General features: G+C 42.6%; 1 protein-coding gene across 2 annotated transcripts; it reads left to right on the top strand.

The window, feature by feature from the left end:
• The first annotated feature begins 2,930 nt into the window (after positions 1-2,930).
• On the top strand, positions 2,931-23,034 carry LOC145404726 (U3 small nucleolar ribonucleoprotein IMP3). Of its 2 annotated transcripts, XM_080276278.1 has the most exons (6): positions 2,931-3,140; positions 4,371-4,478; positions 9,440-9,646; positions 18,493-18,565; positions 19,875-19,914; positions 22,956-23,034. In XM_080276278.1, the coding sequence occupies exons 1-5, from the start codon at positions 3,007-3,009 to the stop codon at positions 19,902-19,904; spliced, it is 552 nt and encodes a 183-aa protein (XP_080132404.1). In that variant the 5' UTR covers positions 2,931-3,006; the 3' UTR covers positions 19,905-19,914; positions 22,956-23,034. The 2 variants fall into 2 exon arrangements, with proteins under 2 accessions (XP_080132404.1, XP_080132403.1); XM_080276277.1 differs by lacking the exon at positions 22,956-23,034 and having other exon boundaries at positions 19,875-20,040.

Raw genomic sequence — 23,034 nt, forward strand, 5'->3', positions numbered from 1 at the left:
GATCATCTTCATTGCTTCCACTACTTCCGCCCTACTGATCTCTTCCTCCCTCCTCTCATCTCTTCTTCTCCCAGCCATTCCCCAACCACTTATACTCGCACTGCTCTCACTCTCTACATTCAACAAATCCACAAAGTGCTCCTTCCATCTCCTCAATTTCTCTCTCTTCTCCACCAACAATCTGTTATTCCTATCTTTCACTCCCCTACTATTTCCCCTTTCACACTGCATTACTTTCTTTACCTCCTTCCAAAACAATTTCTTACTCTCCCTCCATTTCACACTCAGATTCCTCCCAAATTCTTCATCCACTTTCTTCTTACTCTCCTTCACCAGTCTCTTCACCTCCCTTCTCCTGCTCACATATACCCCCCCCCTCTCTCTCTCTCTCTCTCTCTCTCTCTCTCTCTCTCTCTCTCTCTCTCTCTCTCTCTCTCATCTTCTCCCCTACCTCTACTCGCTAGCCATTCACTATATGCCTTCTTCTTTTGTTCCACAATTCTTTTCACCTCATCATTCCACCATGCTGTCCCTTGCACAACCTTGCATCTCCTCCTCACTCCACAAACCACCTCACACGCTGCGCCCATCTCTTCCGTGAATTTCGTACATACGTCTTCCACCCCTTCCATCTGCGCTACCTCATACCTTCCCAATCTTTCTTCCACTATGCTCTTATACTCTGCCATTTATTCACTATCTTGCAACTTCTCCACTCTTCTCACAGGAGCTGTTTCCTCATGTCTTCCCCTTCGTCTCTTCAACCATTTTCTTTGCAGCTTTACCTTGGCCATCACTAAGTGATGGTCCGAGACTTCATTCCCCCACCCTCTCCACACTCTTGCATCCAACACTTGTCTTCTCATTCGCTCATCCACACACACGTAGTCTATCATTGCCTTTCGTTCAACAAGTTCACCATCCATCCTCCTCATTACTCTCCATGTATACCTGTGGATCACCTTATGCCGAAAGTAGGTGTTGGCTATTGCCAACCCTTTACCAGCACAATGTCCACCAAAGCATTATATATATATATATATATATATATATATATATATATATATATATATATATATATATATATATATATATATATATATATCAAAGTTCAGATGGTGATAGTGGCTCTGATAACTGCATATGCATTTTAAAATTTCTTGTGGTTTGGTGGTAGAGGTCTCAGGTCAGAAAGAGTTGTTAATTACCTGCTACGATCTGAATTCTTGAAGTGGCTAGAGATTTTCCTATAATGCGAAACGACACCAGGCCGTAGGTTGATCTCGACTGTGGTACCTATGATACCTTAATCTGTGGCTTTACGTTTCAAAGAGGGTAATATAGGTGTAGACTGTGGTTGCTGTTTACCTTATGGTCTTTGATTTTTGTGGTGGCATGGTTATGGTATTGAAAGTTTGGTTTTGGAATCAGCTAAGATTGTTTGTGACAGGTGACCTGAATGGAAGAACTGATGTGGGTCGTTTGATGTTTCAGGGGAAAATGATGGCGCAAGTTTGCTGAAGGAACTGTGCATCAGGAAGGATGAAAGAAGTACTGTATCGTAGAGTGAGAGGCATGTATGGAGGAGAGCAAATTGGAATTAAATGGTTTAAGGGGGAATGACTCGCTGTCAGAGGTCAGTAACAATCATGAAGTGAAGTGACGGGGGTAAATCATAAATCAGCGGGTCCTAGTTGTGGGTGGTTAATGACTGCTCTTTGTAAACAGTTAGACACGACAGCTGAGAGCCCGAATGTGTGAGCGTGGTTGCTTTCTCCTGTTTTGTGGCGTTACCCTGCTGGAGCAAGTAACAGTATGTATCAAAAAGTATAATTTAAACAGAATAAATTAAATAAATACATTTACGTTGCATGGAGAATAGACATAGCCTTGAAACAAATCTGATTGATACTGTCCTTGTTTAACGAAGGATGGTTGGGTGTATAAGAACGTGTTTGCAACGTAGAGGTGCGAGACGGTGAGGAATATTTCCTCATAATATGAGTGCAATATTGGAAATGAAACTTAGAGGAGCATGGGAGAAATGGGTGAGAATGGCTGTTGTCTGCTTTGTATTCAAGGGCGCTTGTCACTGGCATTGGTTGCGTATGGCCTGTGTCTCCTGTTTGGATGTAGGGGTCAGTAAGAGAATCATTTTTCCACGTGTCTCACCTCTTTTACCGCGGCTTTGACTGGGATACTTACAGTATTTGTCAAGCTACCCTCAGAACAAGTGACCGAACTGTTCTTTCTTTTTCCATGTGGTAGGTGGGCGCTGTGAGTCAGTCGGGAACTGGGCGGGTCCGGCATAGTGGATAGTTGAGAGATGTAAAGGAGGTAAGGCCAGATGGAGCAATGGACGGGGAAGGTAGGGTGTAAAGATACAAGAGAAGGTAGGGTGGTAAGGGACTGGGAAGGTTGGGTGGTAAGGGGACAGGGAAGGTAGGGCGGTAAGGGACACGGAATGTAGGGTGGTATGGGGCAGGTAAGGTAAGTTTGATGGATACAAGGAAAGAAAAACAGGGTAAGAAGGGACAGGGAAGGTAGATTGATACAGTGTTTATGAGGAAAGGACCGATGGATGCACTTGAATAATATTGCTGAAAAAAAATGGTTAGTCCCTCAAAAACATCGAGAATGGGACCTTTAAACTCCATTTTCTATTAAATGTCTCCACCAGTGTTCTCAGATATGGCCGATTAGGCAGTAGTAGGTCTTGCTAGAGGAAATTTTAGAAATTCTGTCAGGCAGATATATAACCTCTACTTTATTTTCTTTCCATAGTTATTGTTTACACTACATGTAGATTTTAGGCGGAGGCTAATTTTGGTGGTACTACATGGGAGTTTAGCGTTCTTTTGGCTTGTATTCTGCTACATTCTAGCGTGTTTATAGATTTTAATGTGGAAACACTGACATCATCACGAAATTGTAAACATCTTATGTGTGGTTGTTGAGGGTTGCACGTGTCTTTCTGTTTGTTCATCGTTGTAATAGTTATTCAGGATGAGGCAACTGACCTATGCTGAGAAGAAGCTCCTGAAGCACACTGACTTCATAAATTGGAAGGTGGATAATAATCTGCATGAGATAAAGATACTGAGAAAGTTTAAGATCCAGAGACGAGAGGATTATTCATTGTAAGTTATGGTAAAAAGAACTTTGTTAATGGCAGTACCGAAGCTTTGTGGTAATGACTCCATTTCCATGGAAATTAATCTGGGTGTTGAGTAGTATGGTAGATAATTAGATATGCCGACAAACGACTTGATACCCAGCTAATGAGGTTCATTAAAATTTATGAAACTCTGGAGGACTTCCACATTAACTGAAAATATGGCTCAGCTTTCAGAATTACACCGGACCAATGGGTACTTAAGATTCATTGCTAAACCTGAGCAATTCTTAGCACTTGTCAATAAGCATCTGTTGCAAATACCCTTTTACATTCAAAGTAAATGGGGGGGAGGGAGATTTGCAGTCTCCTATCACCATCTGTTACTGCATCTACGTTTAAATAAACTAAATCAAACATTACCTTACCTTACCTAACCTAGCCTATCATAAGCTAACCAGCTTAACCCAATGGGAGCATTCACAAACTCAGGAATTACCAGTGATTGCCGGGTAGTTTAATTAGGAACTCTGCAGTCTCACTGCATGTTTGATTTAAAGAATCATATAGTTATCAAAGAAATTAATGTGTCAAATAGCAAACCTTTGGTTCCTTCTTCCTTGCAAAAAAAAAAAAAAAAAAAAATGAGTGTACAACTATTAGTTGTTATTTAAGAGGAGCCTGTGGAGTCACATGGAGAGACAGGCTGACGAATGAGGATATAAAGGAGCGTTGTGGTGTGGATGTGATAGGAAGCGTTATGAGGAACACACTGAGGTGGTTTGGCCATGTGGAGAGGATGGAGGGTGAAAGACTGACGAAGAAAGTGTATGTGAGTGAGGTGGAGGGGGGAAGATGGAGGAGGAGGCCGAGGATGAGATGGAGGGATGGGGTGGAGAGGTATATGAGAGAGGGAGGTGTGAGTTGGGAGCAGGGCAGTGAAATGGCGGAGGACAGGGCGACGGGAACATCGGTTCATTGCACAGGTTGGGCAAGCAGGGGAGGTTGCTTATCAGCGGTTGGTGGGTCTGCATGGCCAGACAGATTTGGGTTGATCACCAACAAGAACAACTGTTGTAAATATGATCTTAATTGCACTGTGCCTCCAGCCAGATGATTAATGTAGTGTAAATAGGATTCATATTAAATACAGTAATAGAGTTTAAAAAAAATAAAAAGGTACAGTACAACCATACTGAACAGTTGTCTACCAATAGTTGTATTTTTATTCTAATACCAGACTTAATTATTTCAGATACAACACAATGGCCCGTAAGATATGGGACCTGGCCAAGTTGATAAAAGACTTAGATCCCAAAGATCCATACAGAGTTGAGGCGAGTGGAAGGCTTTTGGAAAAATTGTGAGTATGCTTAATGATAGACATCACTAGTACTGAATTTTGACAGATTCACTCACAACTTTCTCATGGTGGGCTGCTGTCTCTTTGACCAGTTTGGTTTCACTTATTCTTTGCTTACATCTATTTAACTTAGTACCCCAAGCAGAAACATCAAGCATCTTAGTGTCTAATAAAGTATATAACTGCATTCAGATTTTGTTTGTACTTTTATATAAAAACTGCTTATGTTTATTGCTGACAGCAGAGGCCTGGTGGTCTAGCTGTTTGAGAAATCAGTATGAGTTAAGTTCATGTACCGTACTTTGTGCATCAGTTTTATGAGTGCAAATCCTGAGTTTTTTTTTTTCTTCCCTCCCCCCAATAACCTACCCTGCAGTAGTCTCAGAACATTATGCTTCATTAGGGTAATTTGAGACCCTCCCCTCCCCCCCAGTCTTGTAACCCTTGCTGACCTGCAGACCTCATATGAGGCACACTGAAGGGCCACACTGCAAGCCTTATATGAGGCACAGTTTACAGAGGTTATTAAATGGTGACTCAGGGGAGGTAAGCTACTTTACAGTGAATCAGCTCGTCAGGGATTAACCCCTGCAACCTGGGGATGTCTTGTCCGAAATGAAATTATTTAGGATTAACCAGATTTATATATATATATATATAGATAGATAGATAGATAGATATAGATATAGATATACAGTATATATAGATATACAGGTATATATATATCGTATATATATATATATATATACAGTATGAGGCCCCACATACAAGAGCATACAAATGCACCAATTTTTTAAAGTGGCAGAAATCGCATTTAAAGTTTTTACAACTTTGAAGAACGATACTGCAAAAACCATTATACGTAGGATAATGGCATTTACATCATTGTAAAGCTGATTGTCTCTACTCTATCCAAAAACTTTTTAGTAAAGGTACACTCACTGGATGTAGTGCTGCCTACTTCTTCCTTAGCCTTTATCATTCTTTTTCTGTGCCTGCCCTCCTCTCTTCCTATTCCTCCCATCTTTCATGTCACATCTTATTGCTTTTCTTTCCTTTACAGGTGACTTTACATTGAGTGACAAGCCAAATGGTTTCCTGTAAGCCAAGAAACCAAGTACAACGCTGGGTGGTAACCATATAACCAAACCATACGGGTTCCCTACGTGTCAACAAGTGGGTTGGTGGAGGGTTAGTGCCCCTCCCCGTAAAACAAATAACTCAAAGTTAAATGGCCACCCCTTACGGGATTATGGCGTCTGGCAATAGATAGATAGACCATTGTTTTTACTAAAAAAGAAAAAAAAAATGACGTATTAGCATACCAAGCTGCTACTTTTAGGCATAAACTAGTACCACAAGCCAATAGCTAGGAGTTCCTTTATGTTGTAAGATGAAGTTGAATGTCTGTGGAATGGTTGGTTATGAATTTGCCTGGTTATTGTCATAAGTTTCATAAATTATTTTAAAAAATTGTCTACGCAACTTTTTTTTTTTTTACCTGGTCCTCGATGTTCGTGTTTTTATGTGAATAATAGACACTTTATGTCTATTAAATGCAATAACAAACAAAATAACACCATAATACTAGGAATAATGATGTTTTACATCAATAATCTTATTAATGAATACAGTGGTTGCACCTGATAAAGGGTGGCGATGTAAACACAATGTTATTTCTATGGGTTTTTGCCCTTTTGTCTTGGGTCATACATCACATCCACCAAGTCCACATGAAAGTACATACTCTGAGGGACTGTGGGATAGCATTATCTCAATTTTCGAGAAGGTGGTGCATGGGTATACTCTTGCACGCAGGGCCCCATATATATATATATATACATACACACACACTCACACACACAGTCAAGTCGCCTATGGTGCATGCTTCTATAGCATGGTTTGTATGACACGAAAAGGTGCCAGACCCCCCCAAAATGAACCACACTCATATAATATACAGTGCTCGTCAGAAGTATTCAGCGATGTCCGCCGGGCGCGCAATACTTATGGCCCAAAAAGAATCACCCATTTTTGGGGGTAAGAATTGAGCCACAAGTTTGAGCTCCGAGCATGACGTCACGGTAGCCTGAGGCCTTCTGACGCGCTGGTTGGTTCCCGCCTCAGTTGCCCACGGGCTGCCTGAGAGAGAGGAACTCCGCCGAGTGTCCCTCTCAAATTGCGCCATTTTTTACCGAGTGTCCTGCAGTGTTTTGGCCTTCAAAACTTTGTTATGGCACCTATCCGTGAACTATCGAGTGAAATCATATCCCAGATCATTGCTCTAAAGGAGGCAGGCCACCAGACAAAGGAAATTAGTGAATTGGTTGGTGTGGGACGATCGACAGTGCGTCGTTGGTGTGCGCGGTTTCGGGAGGAAAACAGTGGTGAAGTTCCCACAAAGAAACCGAGGTCTGGTAGGCCTAGGAAAACTTCCCCAAGGTCTGTTAATGTTTTAAAACGTGCAGTGGAGTTTAATCCTTGTGTGAGTGCAAGGAAAATTAAGGAGAGCAACCCAGAAGTGTTTGGTGAGGTGTCAGTGAGAACAGTGTCTCGTAGGGTGCATGAGCTTGGTTACACAAGTCACAGGCCTGTGAAAAAGCCTCTTCTCTCTAGCAGCCAGAGAATTCGTAGGCTTGCCTTTGCTAATAAATATCTAAATTGGGGTGAGGAGCAATGGTTGTCAGTGTTGTGGTCTGATGAGGCAACGTTTAGTGTTACCTGTAACAGAGGAGCATGCAAAGGTAGTGACCCACTTGACCCACGGTATGTAGAAAGCACAGTTAAACATCCTGATTCACTCATGGTATGGGGTTGTTTTTCAGGGAAGGGTTTGGGGAAGCTTGTTGTACTTCCCAAGAACCTCAGAGTGAATCAGGATGTTTACCTGGAGCTTCTGTGTGATCATTTACCAGACTCCTTCGAGCTAACAGGTGCACGAGTGTTTCAGCAGGACGGTGCACCTGCTCACAAGGCCAAATCGGTCACCAATTGGCTTCGTGACTGCGAGGTATCATTCATGACAGACTGGCCAGGAAATAGCCCAGACCTCAACCCGATTGAAAACCTCTGGTACCTCGTAAAGAAGAGTCTCCAAGGGAAGGACGTGAGCTCTCTGCCTAAGCTGGAAGCCGCAATTCGTGACTCCCGGGACAAAATACCCCTCCAGCACCTCAGGAGCCTCGCCCTTTCACTTCCAAGACGTCTCAGGTCCGTGAAGAAACGTAAAGGCTACCCTACGAAGCACTAAAGGTAAATAAAATGCATTATTTATATGTTTTTTCAATGTTGAAAGGTTTGTTTCTCAGGAGGGACGCAGGGCGCCCCATACTTCTGACGAGCACTGTATACCTATGGCACGGGCACTGCAAGGTTTGAAACGCACGGGCAAATTCCCCTGGCAGTTGGCGCACTCCCGTTTGTAAACAAAGAAGATGGTGACCACTTCAGCTCCAACTGTGGACGTTTTTCTCTCTTATGAGGACGTTAAACTTCACCAAATTCATTGTGTTTAGTAATGAAACATTAAAGATTCTTTCGGTATTGTGACTAGTTTATAGGTTTGTTCATAAAACTACTATGAACGGGTTACTGACGAAGCACCTGTCTCTGAGCTAAGTCGAAGTATAATGCCTCCCATCATCCTCATCATTTATATAAGAATGATCATTATTGTTAAATGTGAGTTTTGTTGACACTTGAGGATACAAACTTTATCAAATAAACTTCAGTCAGTGCTTGACCAGGCAGCCTCCACCATCTTTAATGTTTTGGTTGGTCAGCTGACCTGTGTCTACTTAGCTGAGCTTTTTTTCGCTCGATCTGCAGCACATGGTATTGCCCAAGTAGAGACAGGGCTGATCACTCTCCCGTTTTTTTGTGCCTGTTGTTACACGTAAATACATGCATTGACTGATAGCTTGATTGTGTGCGTATGTAAAGTGGGGAAAAGTGGAGTGAAAAGGGGGACTTTGGGCAAACATCCAGAACCAAATACCATTTTCCCCATAGGTTTAGTTATTTTTATGGCACAGCTTTCTATGGCATGGGCATGGTCCAGAACCAATTAGCCATGACTTAGGTGACTTGACTGTATATTTTATTCATTCATTCATCATCCAGTCCTACATTGCCCCATGAGGAGCATAGGAGCCCGGGGCTAGGCAAGTTGGTCCTGACATTTAAGATGAGAGTGACCAGCCTCACTCATCCCTGAGTGGCATTACGTGAGCAATAAACCCCAACCACACCTTGGATATAAACCTTCACCGGCTCAGTCCGATTGAAGCTCCATAATTATCCACTAAACCACCATGCGCCATAATTTGGTTATATGGTTACCACCCAGTGCAGTAAATGGTTTCCTGGTGTACAGGAAACCATTTGGCTTGTCACTCAGTATAGAGTCACCCATAGGCAGAAGGAAGAGGAAAGAATGAAGGAAAGAAAGACAGGAGAGGAAGGAAGGAAGAGAGGAAAGGGCAGACACCCAAATCAGCACTGCATTGAGTGAGTGGATGGTGAGCACCTCCACCTACCTCTAAAAAAACTAGTAAATATATATATATATATATATATATATATATATATATATATATGTGGCTGTTGGTAAGCATAGTCAGGTATTGTTACTGTAAATATGTTTCATAGGCAGAATTATGCAGACCAAACACAAACACGTGACTGCAGGTTATGAGTACCATATTGAGATTAATTGTTATTAATGAAAGAAAAGCAGTTAATACTACTGGAACTACAGCACTGTATTGTACAATGATATTTGTATTGTTTTTTTTTTATCAGTACTGTACTGTACATGCTTTATAATGTATTTAACAACAGTGTCTAATTATTAGGTTACATACTGTATATACAGATAAGTAAATACTGAGTGTAGTGTACAGAGCCACTCACAGATCAGTTGCTTGTTAAATTTCTGATGTGCTTGCCCACTATTCTAGGTATACTATGGGAATTATCCCAACCAAATGGAACCTCCAGTTGTGTGATAAAGTGACTGCCAGCTCTTTTTGTCGCCGACGCCTGCCTTGTATTTTGGTAAGAAACAAAATGGCCCCCGATATGACTTCAGCTGTTACATTCATTGAGCAGGGCCACATCAGGGTTGGACCTGAAATTGTGAAGGATCCTGCTTTTCTTGTCACGAGGTATGTCATGCATATGCAAGTGTGCACAGATGCACATATGTATGTGTGTGTATGTGCACACACACACACACACACACACACACACACAGCCCATAATAATACTCCAGTAATACAGTAGCAAAATTTCAGTTTATATCATAATGTATTTAGTTTTCATCATTTAAGCTTTCATTTTTGAAATTTTATTCATTTACTGTATTATATTTACAGTATTTATTAAAGTATTTACATTAAACAGGCTACAGAGATTTATCTGGTGAATGTTTTGTATTTAATAGCAACTCATAATGATTCAATAAAGTTATTATTGTTTTAGGCAGGTGCATCAGGAAAATGTCCTCCAACAGAAACAGCCTTTAATTCCTTGGTGTGTGTTGTTTTATCGTACCCAGTGGATCCAGTGGTAGGTGGTGGCGACCATCATTGACTTACTTGATGTGGTGCTGCCTACCTCTTCCTTTTTCCTTTATCTTTCTTTTTCTGTTTGCACTCCTCTCATCTTATTTCTTCTGTCTTTCCTCCCTGCTTTATTATTTTTTTTCCTGTGTCTGCTCTCCTCTCTGTCTCTTTCATTACACTTTTTTCTGTTTCTGGTGACTCACTGAATGACACGCCCAGTGATTTCCTGTAACCTAGGAAACCATTTACTGTGTTATGTGGTAACCATATAACCAGATCTATCTATCTATCTATAGCCCGACGCCCTAATCCCGCAAAGGGTGGCCGCAGACAAAACGCCTCCAAGTCACTCTGTCACCCACCATTTGACTCCCCTCCCCCCAACTCACCCCCCCCTCCCTCATATACCTCTCAACTCCCTCCCTCCACCTCATCCTCGGTCTACCCCTCCCTCTCCCTCCCTCCACCTCACCCACATACACCCTCTTAGTCAGTCTTTCACTCTCCATCCTCTCCACATGTCCAAACCACCTCAGTGTATTTCTCCTAATCTTTTCAACCACATCCACATCTACCCCACAACGTTCCTTCACTTCTTCATTCGTCAACCTGTCCCTCCATGTCACTCCACATGCTCCTCTCAAGTAACTCATTTCCACTGCTCTCACTCTTGACTTGTTCCCCTCTTTGCAAGGTCCACGCCTCGCTTCCATACGTCAGGGTAGGGATCACAATACCATCATGCAGAGACTTCTTAACTTCCATACTCACTTCCCTATTTCTCATCACTGCTTTCAGCATGCCTACAACCTTCCTTCCCTGCTGTACCCTTTCACGCACTTCATCCCCCAAAGTTCCATCCTTACTCATCACACTACCCAAGTACTTGAATGCACTCACATTCTCCATATCCTCACCATCCAACCTCACTGCACACTCTGTGACTTCATTCCTCTCAAACACCATAACTTTACTTTTGTTTACATTAACTTTCAGCTTCCTCCTCCTACACACTGTCCCAAATTCATTCACCAAACCTTGCAACTCCCATTCATCTTCACTCAACAATACTGTATCATCAGCAAACAGCAACACCGAAGCTTCCAAATCTCACCCTCATTCGTTAGGGCCACCCCCACATCCACTGCCCTACCTTGTACCTCCTTTACGACCCCATCCATATATATATTAAACAGCCATGGAGACATTACACACCCCTGTTTCAGTCCCACATTGAGATCAAAGAACTCACTCAGCTCACCATCCACTCGCACCGTAGCCCTAGCTCCCTCGTACATACTCTTCACAGCACTCAACAATTTCCTCCACTCCATATATTCTTAATACCTTCCACATACCTTTCCTATCTATTCTGTCATAAGCTTTCTCCAAGTCCATGAAGGCAGCGTACACTTTCCTTCCCTTCTCTAGATACTTCTCCACTAAACATCTTAGAACAAATATCTGATCTACACACCCTTTTCCCTTCCTAAATCCCCTTGTTCTTCTCCAACTAGCTCTTCTGTTATATGCCTAACCCTATCAATGAGTATTCTACCATATATTTTACCAGTCACACTAAGAAGGCAAATACCCCTATGGTTACCACATACTTCTTCTCCTTTTCCTTTGTACAGAGGAACAATTATACCTGATTTCCAGTCCTCTGGAACCCTTCCTCTTCCCAAGCCAATCTACACAACTTCCATATCCACTCCACAACAATCTCACCCCCATACCTAAGCATTTCACCACATACTCCATCAATTCCTGGGGCCTTTCCCAGCTTAATCTTCTTCATCGCCTTCCACTACTTCCGACCTACTGATCTCTTCCTCCCTCCTCTCATCTCTTCTTCTCCCAGCCATTCCCCAACCACTTATACTCACACTGCTCTCACTCTCTACATTCAACAAATCCTCAAAGTGCTCCTTCCATCTCCTCAATTTCTCTCTCTTTCTACCAACAATCTATTATTCCTATCTTTCACTCCCCTACTATTTCCCTTTCACACATCCTTACTTTCTTTACCTCCTTCCAAAACAATTTCTTACTCTCCCTCCATTTCACACTCAGATTCCTCCCAAACTCTTCATCCACTTTCTTCTTACTCTCCTTCACCAGTCTCTTAACCTCCCTTCTCCTGCTCACATATACCTCTCTTCTCTCTCTCATCTTCTCCCTACCTCTACTCGCCAACCATTCACCATATGCCTTATTCTTTTGTTCCACAGCTCGCTTCACCTCATCATTCCACCATGCTGTCCCTTGCACACCCTTGCATCTCCTCCTCACTCCACAAACCACCCCACACGCTGCGCTTATCTCTTCCGTGAATATCTTACATACGTCCTTCTCCACCCCTTCCATCTGCTCTAGCTCATACCTTCCCAATCTTTCTTCCACTATGCTCTTATACTCTGTCCTCTTCTCACTATCTTGCAATTTCTCCACTCTTCTCACAGGAGCTGTTTCCTCCTGTCTTCCCCTTCGCCTCCTCAACCACTTTCTTTGCAGCTCTACCTTGGCCATCACTAAGTGATGGTCCGAGACTCCATTCCCCCACCCTCTCCACACCCTTGCATCCAACACTTGTCTTCTCATTCGCTCATCCACACACACGTAGTCTATCATTGCCTTTCGTTCAACAAGTTCACCATCCATCCTCCTCATTACTCTCCATGTATACCGGTGGATCATCTTATGATTTAAAGTAGGTGTTGGCTATTGCCAACCCCTTACTAGCACAGATGTCCACCAAAGCACTACCATTCCCATCTACTTCTGCTGGCACACCCCACTGACCAACCACTCCATCCACTCGTACATTCCCGACTTTGCCATTCATGTCTCCAATCAACAGCACTCTCTCGCTCCTCTCAAACTTGTCCATACATGCTTCTACTCTCGCCCAAAACTCATCTTTCACTCTTGCCACTCGATCCTCTGTTGGAGCATACACACATACAATCGCCCATGCTTGTATACCTACTTTCATCCTCACCCATACAATCCTTGCACCCACTGTTCCATACTCTCTTATATTCTCCTTCCACTTCTTGCTTATCATCAGACATACTCCCTCTCTTGCCCTCTCATTCTCACTGACTCCCGCACATATACCTACACCGTATTCCCATTCTCTCATCCTTTCACCTTTCCATTTAGTTTCAGTCAATCCACATATATCCACTTTTGCATCCTCAAGCACCTGGACAATCTCTCTCTCTTTCACTTCATCATTCACTCCTCTCACATTCCACGTTCCTACTCTCAGAATGTCCTTTGTCCGTTCCTTAGTCGTCAACGTATGGTCCGTCCGGGTCCGAGGCGCTTTATTTGCTTTTTTAGTTAGTTCTTTTTACGGGGTGGGGCACTAACCCACCACCAACCCTTTTAGTCGCCTCGTACGACAAGCAGGGATACTGGGGGAGTATTCTTGAAACCCCCCTACCCCCAGATACTTGGGTTATTTAGAGCCTACTGTGGTTCCCCTGTTAACTAGGTGGAGAGATGCAAATATGGCATCCATTTCTTTTTTTTTTAATTATTTTTTTCCATGCTGCTCTTACAGTATCACAGAGTACACTCAGAGTAATCCTGGCCTCACTCTGCATTTCAGACACTTAAGCATGGCCAACATGAATGTTGAGTTAATATATTCATAATTAAATTCCCTCTTCTTTACTTCATTCAGTAACAGATCAGCTTCCTCTGCAATTTGTCCATAAGTTTTCATTCCTCACCTTTTCATTCATCTCATGCCATCACATCATACCTTCCTTTTTCGAACATCATCAGTACTTCATGTCTTGTACTGTACATCCTTCAGTCACATCATTCTTATTCCACACAGCCACATATGCCTGCATAGCTTTAAGTGAGCCTAGGCTGGCATAGGCTCCAGATAAAGAACTCTGATATTTGTTAAATTTTGGAGTGTAAAGAGGTTCTTAGTTCCTGCCACTTCATTTCTTTCATACCATGTAAACATAAATCTTTAAATCATGCTATAAGAACCATAGTTATTAAGATACTTGTAACAACAGGGGATGACATCCCAGAATTTTCCCCAAGCCCCTGTTTACCCCCACCAGACACATGTTTAAAAACACACAAATCATCATTTGGCCATAGAAATAGTGCATGAACGAGAATACAGTACTGTATTCAGTAGTAGTAATAAGTGGCCAGAGTAATAAGCGGCCAGTACGTAGAGTTTAAGCTCACGTTAATAGATGATGGAAGTGATGGTTGTTTTTGGAAAGGAGGGGTATTTGTGGCTGAGAGACTAGAGCAGGGGAAATCAGCAGTGAGTCTAATCCTTTGATGGCTGAGGTTTGGCCTCAGAACTGTCAAAATCACTCTCCTCACATTCGTCAGAGGCTTGTCTTGAGTATTTTGAATTCTGTTGTACATAAGTGGAATAGTCAGCAATTTTTCTTCTTTCCAACCTTCTTCTTCTGTCTTTCTCTTCTTCAGTCTCGCCTGCTTACATGTGACTCTACACTGAGTGTCAAACCAAATGATTTCCTGTACACCAGGAAACCATTTACTACACTGAGTGGTAACCATATAACCAAATTATGGCACTTGTTGGTTTAGTGGGCAGTTAAGGCGCTCCAATAGGATCAAGCTGGTGCAGGTTTATATCCAAGGGGTGGTTGGGGTTTATTGCTCATATAATGCCACTCAGGGATGAGTGAGGCCAGTCACTGTCATATTAAATGTGAGGACCAACTTGCATAGCCCTGGGCTTCTACGCTGTTCATGGGGTAACATTGGATTAGATGATGAATGAAAGGGAATTGGAACATGTAAATGGGATTGGGATAGAGGTTTATATTACCACGTAAATCATGTTTCGTGCAATTCAGGGGCGCATAAATGGAGGCTGTAATGTACATTGTATTAGAATACAAAAAAATACTAATACCCAGACCTCCTTTACACCATATCTACTATGAAAGTCATGGCATGCTGCTGGAGCCTTCATATGGTGATTCCTACAGTACACAATGTAGATCCTCTGCCCTGTTATGTACACATCTCTCAGCTCCATCCCTACCCCTGAAAGGAGGATGTTGTACTGCTGGAGAAGAGCAGCTTCAGCCTGCTGTCCACTGGGTTTGCATTTAGATGAGCATGGGTTTGTGACTACTACTACTGCAGCATGATGTGACTGCCAGATTGACACCTCTTTTTCTCTCACACAAAAAAAGAAAAAGAAAGAAAGAAATTGCATAAGGTGCAACTTCAAAACACTTATTTATGATCTTTTATTCATAATTTCATGCATTTCTTGCTAATCATGTGCTCTTTTACGGGTAGTACGTGCAGCACGGGGTGTAAGAAAAATTGTCATGTCTAAATGTATTATATTTGTGCTAATTTTAGCATTTCATTACGGGTCATTTTTGTTTGGTATCAGTCTTAAAATCTTTCTTTGTTGCTCTTGCTTGATTCAAGCATACTTATACCAAAAATGTGCTAAATTCATTGGTTTAGTTATTTAATTTTTTAATATATTGTTTGTGGTAATCCAAAGGCTTTCTTCATCCATCCATCATCCAATCCTACATTGCCTCATGAGGAGCGTAGGAGCCCAGGGCTAGGCAGTTGGTCCCGACATTTAAGATGAGAGTGACCAGCCTCACTCATCCCTGAGTGGCATCACATGAGCAGTCAACCTCAACCACCCTTTGGATATAAACCTTCACCGGCTCAATCTGATTGGAGCACAATAATTACCCACTAAACCACCAGGCGCCAAAATTTGGTTATATGGTTAAAATACAGTATATTTTATTTGCTAATCCAAACATTTTCTAAATATATTGTGTGTGCTGATCCAAAGGTTTTCCACATATAATGTATGTACAAATCCAAAGGTTTTCTAAATATAATGTATGTGCTAATCCAAAGGTTTTCTAAATATACTGTATGTGCTAATCCAAAGGTTTTCTAAATATATTGTATGTGCTAATCCAAAGGTTTTCTAAATATAATGTATGTGCTAATCCAAAGGTTTTCTAAATATACTGTATGTGCTAATCCAAAGGTTTTCTAAATATATTGTATGTGCTAATCCAAAGGTTTTCTAAATATATTGTATGTGCTAATCCAAACATTTTCTAAATATATTATGTGTGCTAATCCAAAGGTTTTCCAGATGTAATGTATGTGCAAATCCAAAGGCATTTTAAATATAATGTATGTGCTAATCCAAAAGCTCGTAGAATGCAATGTTTGTGCTAATCCAAAGGTTTCTAGATATATTGTATATGCTAATCCAAAGGTTCCATTTCCAGTTCATTATTAGTTTTTTACATGATTGAAATCTCTCTGTTGCTATTGTTTTGTATTAAATAATGTTTGTGTCGTGCTTACAGTCATGTTTAAAATATGCTGAACCCATTTGTTACATATTTTCATGTCTGAAATATTCTGAACCCATTGTTACAAAGTTTTTGTGCATGAATGTATTTCTGTTAATTAATTTCAAGGTTAACCCATAGGATATGCAGTTTGATTAACCGAACATCCCTGAAAACCTGTACAGTATGTGGAGCCAATTTTTCGACTCATACATAAGTAAAAATTTTTATTCCCAAGATTTAGAGCTTGAATTTACACACCTTATGCCACAAACCAGAGCATTTTAGACCAACTGGTTCATGAGCTATAGCCCGTCAAAGTTGAAAAAAGTTACCTTTCCAGGTGGGGCAACTCCATTTTTCTATGTGCCCTCACCCCACTCCTCCCTCATTCCTCCCCTCCCTTGACCTTCCTCACCCACTCCCATCACCCCCCTCTTCCTCCCCTCCCCCCCTCCCCCTACCCCCTCCCCTTTACCCCTACCCTTCAGAATTTTCCAGCTCATTTTTTTTTCTTTTTTTTCCCCCAAACAATACCATGCACAATAATTATGTCTGTGTTCCTCACTCACTCCCAACACCCTTCCCCCCCTCCCCAGCACTTCTCCCCTCCCCACCTTCACTACCCCCATCTCCTTCCCTCATAGCTGTGTATGTCAAAAAAAAAAAAAAAAAAAAAAAAAGAGAGAGAGAGAGAGCATGCAAAATCTTTTTCTTGCTGTTACACACTCCACCATCCCCTCTCCTCTCACCCCTTCCCTCCCCTCCCCTCCCCTCAGACCTGTCAAATCAAGTAACTGTAAGAATTTCAAGGGGAAAAAAAGCTAGAGCTACCTCCCCTCCCCTTCCCCCCTTCAGAATTTTCCAGCTTTCCCCCCCCCCCCCCCCAAACAATAGCATGCAAAATAATAATGTTCGTGTTCCCCACTCACTCCCAACACCCTTCCTCCCCAACACTTCTCCCCTCCCCACCTTCCCTCCCCACCTTCCCTTCCCTCATAGCTTTGTAGCTGTCAAAATAAAAAAAAAAATGAAAAACATACATGCTCTGTTTTGTGCATTGGTGTATGCGGTAACACAAACAATAATCTGGTATTGAATGAAAACACATGACGTGAATGGTAACAATGACGTATAATACTCTTGGCGGGGGGGGTAGGGGTAAGCGGACAGCATACTACAGGGGGTGGGGTTGGGAGAGGCCTGGAGGGGTGGTACGGGGGTATAGAGGTGGGAGACAGACACCACAAGACAAAGTGGACAGACAGAGAGGGAGTACAGGGGTGTGGAGGGTGGGTAGGGGGGATATAACCCTCCCCAGGGAGACAGAAAGGGGGGTGGAACCACAGTGGTGTGATGGAAGATGGTGGGGGAGGGGGGGGGAAAGGGAGCAGGAGACAGTCATAGGTGAGGGAGGGGGAGAGGGAACAAAGGTATTGGGGTAGAAGAAGGTGGCAAGAGGGTGATGGGGGATTCAACCCCCCACCATGAGTAGGGGCCCAGACTCTCCCCCATCCCTACTCAGGACTTAGTTCTCATTGGTTTGCATCAATATACGTCACAGTCGGTCCGAAGCCTAGTGTCTGCAGTTTTTTACAAAGGTTCCTCTATTGATCATATTCAGCATCTAGCAAAGTTCTGGAAAAGGATCGATCAATCCTATTAGTACTTTAAAGGTTAATACAGGGTCAGTTCTATTTGATTTGACATAAAATCTTTCTTTGCTGCTCTTGCCATTTCCCTTGTGCTTGAAATACATTAAAAATTGTACTGGATCCACTTTGTTTTGAAAAAGATTGGTTGAATGTTGTTTGAAGGGATCTTGTCCTAAATTAATTTTCCCCCATAAGAAGTTCATTTTGTCTGAAGTAGATTTTTCCAACATCCCTCCCCCCCCCATACCCCCCCATGTTAGGTACTGTGAACATTGGTGAGTCTCGTCTGATACTCACATTGCAGTGCTGTGTCTGAAGTGTGTATAATTAGCTGTAACCCATTCTTTACACAGCAGAGAATTGAGAAGTTGCACTATGGTATTGGGTATATTTGATTCATAGTTGTTGTTTACAGGGTAATGGAGGACTATGTCACCTGGGTCAATACTTCTGCCATCAAGAAGCACGTCATGCAGTACAATGATGCGGTAAATATTCAGTCCTGTGTCAGTTACAGTATCTGCCTGTCTGTGCTGGTCAGTTTTTGGCCTGGTGCCTTATCTTGGTACGCCTATCTTGTCCCATGGCTGCAATAAAAAATCAGTCTTTCTTTAGCACCATCATCAGGCAGTGCAGTCCTTCATAAATCCAACTTTTCCCTCCTGTTTATACATACTATTCTCTCCTATCCCATTACCATTTACTATACAGTATTTTGGCATTCATATGGTGAGATAAAATCATGATGTTCATTGTTTCTGGTGACTTCCATTAAGTGCTAGTATTGGTATGTTATCTAAAACTGATTTCACAAGCCAAGAATGTTATTTCATCCATAAAATAAAAAATGAAAATTTTTTTTGACAACACTTTTGGTAGACAACAGTAAGATGCACCAGTATGCCATTAGACCTGTATAATATCTATCTATGAATTTGTTCCAGCTTTAACATATGAAAGTGAGACTATGGTGTTGCATGAAAATGAAACATCAGAAGTGAGAGCAGTGGAGATGAGACTGCTAAGGAATGTGTGTAGAGTACAGAGAGTGGATTGGTTACAATATAATGTGATTTGTGAAAGATATGGAATGAGGAAGCCTATGGACTCCAGAAGTGAAGAGAGTGTACTGAGATGGTATGGTCATGTGGAGAAAATGGATAACAATAGAGTGGTAAAAAAGGTATATCAGAGCGAATTTTGAAGGAGGGAGGAAGCGAGGTAGGCCAAGGTGAAGGTGGAGGGATATGGTGGATGAGTGTGTGAAGAAGATGGGTATGGAAGTTGGTGAAGCTACGGGACTAACAAGAGATAGATCTGGCTGGATGAATGTTGTGAGAAGAAGTACATGATCAGGGATATGGCACCCCTTTTTAACGTGATGTTGGATGGGGGTAGACATGGGCTGTCTGGACGTTGCTACTCCTCACCCTGCCCCAGGGTGGAAAAGGAGGTCCGGACATGATGATGATGATATAGAGAGAGAGAGAGAGAGAGAGAGAGAGAGACATACTGTACATATGCAATTCTTTGATTTTTGTTTTCTCTGTATCATGAATGATAGGCATTTTCTCTAAAATAATTTTTGACTTTGTTTTTATTTGCCATATTATATCAGAGCTCCTTAGTATTAAATGTACTATTCATGACTTTCAGCATTTTTTCTTTTTTTGAGGGTAGTTGAAATGTAACTGGGCAGGCTTAATGTGTATGAATAGAAGAGCTACTTTATACAACTTATGAATAATAATCAAATGCTCAGTTTTTCTAATATCTGTTCTGTACTTACTTTTTCAGAAAGATGACTACGAGCTGAATAACTGCTAGAATGAATGCGGTACGTGTGTGGTCCGTTTCATTGGACGTGCTTTTGATTAGTTCTCCCACAATCATATCCTCTCCTTTTCTTGGCTTTCTGTACCCTACCTCACCCCACCTACAGGTACGAAAATAGAAGCAGGATGATGATGATGATGATGATGATATGCTGTGTATATGTAGATAGATACGTACATTATGCAGTACTGTAGTTTGATTTTTGTTTTCTCTGTATCACTAATGACAGGCATTTTCCCCAAAATAATTTTTGACTTTGTCTTTATTTGCCATATTATATCAGAGCTCCTGTGTATTAAATGTACTATTCATGACTTTCAGCAGCCCTCTTTTTTTTTTTTTTTTTTTTTTTTTTTTTATAATAAGGTTGAAATGTAACTGGGCAGACTTAATGTGTAATACAAGAAGAGCTACTTTATACAGCTTATGAATAATAATCAAATGCTCAGTTTTTTCTAATACAGTGGGCTTGCACAGTGCTCGAGAGATTGGGCGGTCCACGACCTCATGCACTGGGAATTCGCATACTAGGAATACATAAACTTATGGGAATAATTACATATTGGTGGTACCCCCTCATACCTGGACATTTTTTGGCCCTTAGAGACATAATAAAGGTCATATGTTTCAGACATTGTACTAAAGCTATAGCTACAATAACAAAAATATGGGTAGTCGCCTTAACAACAGTAGACAACAGGCCTGATGACCTTAAATAACAGGGGTTCCGAGGCGCGGCAACACTTACAGCGCCGCACTCCCCACCTCACCTCCCACCGCACCAACACTTCCCTCCACAGACTCCTCTTGATCACCTTCCCCAGGAGCATCAAAGTCACTCACTTCGGCCATAAACCCTTCAAAGTCCAATGCTGACACTTCTGACATTGCATCCTCTTCATCCTCAACAGGAACAGGAGCAGACGATGTCACAGTTTCCGCAATTTCACCAACTTGAGCCCGCTGTGTGTATCTTGTTATGAACGTCTGTCTTCTCCTGTTTATTTCTTCCCTGTGCCTGTCTGTGTAGAAACGGAAGAGCTTGCCGATACCAACCAGAAGTTCCTCTTTTCTTAGGTTGCCTACATCCTGTTCCTTCACCTCTTCCTTGAGCTTATCCACGGCAGCAAGGATCTTGCTAATGTTTGACATACACAGCTCAGTCCTGCCTTCCATCACGCTAGGCTGCTCAACTTTACTCTCTGGCGTTGGACTCTGCGTCAGCTTCGTCTATCCGTTGCAACACTTCCTTGGGAGGCTGTTCGTCAGTAGCAGTGTGCACTTCTTGTATGTCCACCAATGTAACGTCCTAGAAACCTGGTACAACTTGTGCTGCTGTCAATGTTGCTGCCTCAGCCTCGGCCAGTGGTTGAATGGCCATCTCCTGGGTGATGCATAAGTGAGGCACAAGCATTCGCCACGCATGGTTCACCGTTGCAGGTGTAATCTGGTGCCAGGCTTGAAGGAGAAAATCAACTGCATCCTTCACCGTAAAGTTACGCCAAAATGCCTCAACAGTCATGGCATCTGTGGCATTTCGGGATACAGGTGCTGGTGGAGATGGAACGGGAGCAGGTTGCTCATCAAGGTCTTCGTTGTGATCTTCTTGTAAGGCATGAAGCTCCTCTTGTGTGTTGGTATTCCTGCGTAGGTAGTCGCACACTTGCTTATGGTAGAAATGCTTCACTGTGGCGAATAGTTCTTGATCCAGTGGCTGCACTAGTGACTTCGTACGGGGCGGCAGAAACACGACACGACAATGGGGTGACCTGGTGCGTTATCAAGCACAAGGAGCATCTTAAATGGAATGCCCAGTTCCCGACACTTGGCCCTCACATCAGGGACACACTGCCTCGTTAACCAGTCTGCCATAATGTTCCCGGTCATCCAACCATTTGCGGACTTGTACCAATACACGCCACTTGCATCCATGTTCATGAGGTTTTTGTAGCACCTTGGGTGTGAAGCTGTGTGTACAACAACTGGCCTCATCTTGTGGCTCCCAGACAGGTTTACAGCGAACATTACCGTCATCTTTCACTTCTGGAGCTTGTTTCTTTCTGTCTTTTAGCGATGTAAGTTGATTTTGGCATGGCCTTGTAATATAACGATGTTTCATCGATGTTGTAGATCTAGTTCTTGGTGTACTGTCCCTCTTCAATAATCGCGCGAAATATCACAGGATAGTCTCTCGTGACCAGCTCATCAGCAGAGGCACGTTCACCAGACACTTTTACGTAATGGAGTTCTTTGCGCTTGAGAAATCGGTACAGCCATCCAACCGATGCCCTGAAAGGTTTTTCCACTTTTAACCTGCGAGATGCAGCCTTGTAAAAGAGCTGGGCTTGGTTCCAAATAAATCTTCCATTGAGTGGAACACCTTCCTTTTCTTTCCGCATTATGAAGGTGGCAAGATAGCGCTCCATTAGTATCATAGCACGATTTCCCACCCGCAAACGTCCGTCTAGGTCAGAAGCACTGTACATCTTCACTACAGCCTTTATGGCTTCACGGTTCTTCCACACAGTTCTCACTGTCGATTCAGCCAGTCCCAGGGTTCTCCCGATAGCCGTGTTTCCTTGACCCTCCTCCTTCATCTTAATGATCTTTAACTTGGTGGCGTGCATCAGAATTTTCTTAACTCTTGGGGTTGGAGCCATGGTGCAGCAAAGTACAGGCAGCACAAAAAACACCACACGTTGTACACGACAGGTTAGCTGTAGAGAGCGGATCCGCACAGTGCACGAGCCAGGACTGTTGTGGCGCGCCCGCTCCCTTGTACCCCAAGCTGCGCAGTAGAATGCCCTGGAATTTCTGCGCATCACATGACGACACGTGACGCGCTGTGTGAGGGGTGGTCGCGCACTAGTAGAAAATGGCATTTTTGAGCCACTCCTTGCCTCTGCCTCGCGTTCTGTGCGGTAAACTCGCGCATTGAAGGGTTTTTGGTTATGATTTTTGGTCACTCGTGCACAATGCGAATCGTGCACTGCGATGACGCGCACTGTGCGAGCCTACTGTATCTGTTTTGCACTTCTTCAGAAAGATGACTATGAGCTGAATAACTGCTAGAATGATTCTTCTGTTTGTGAATCATCCTATTATGCATTGCCGAATATTT

The sequence above is a fragment of the Coenobita brevimanus genome, chromosome 64 (assembly GCF_032717465.1).
Source record: "Coenobita brevimanus isolate Jiangsu-jjx chromosome 64, ASM3271746v2, whole genome shotgun sequence".
Taxonomy (NCBI): Eukaryota; Metazoa; Arthropoda; class Malacostraca; order Decapoda; family Coenobitidae; genus Coenobita; species Coenobita brevimanus.

What these genes read in the sequence shown, in the direction of transcription:
- LOC145404726 (XM_080276278.1), top strand. Translation starts at nt 3,007, where the DNA reads ATGAGGCAACTGACCTATGCTGAGAAGAAGCTCCTGAAGCACACTGAC. An exon ending in GGAAGGCTTTTGGAAAAATT is followed by an intron (nt 4,479 to 9,439) that starts GTGAGTATGCTT and finishes CCACTATTCTAG; the next exon opens with GTATACTATGGGAATTATCC. An exon ending in TCATGCAGTACAATGATGCG is followed by an intron (nt 18,566 to 19,874) that starts GTAAATATTCAG and finishes TTACTTTTTCAG; the next exon opens with AAAGATGACTACGAGCTGAA.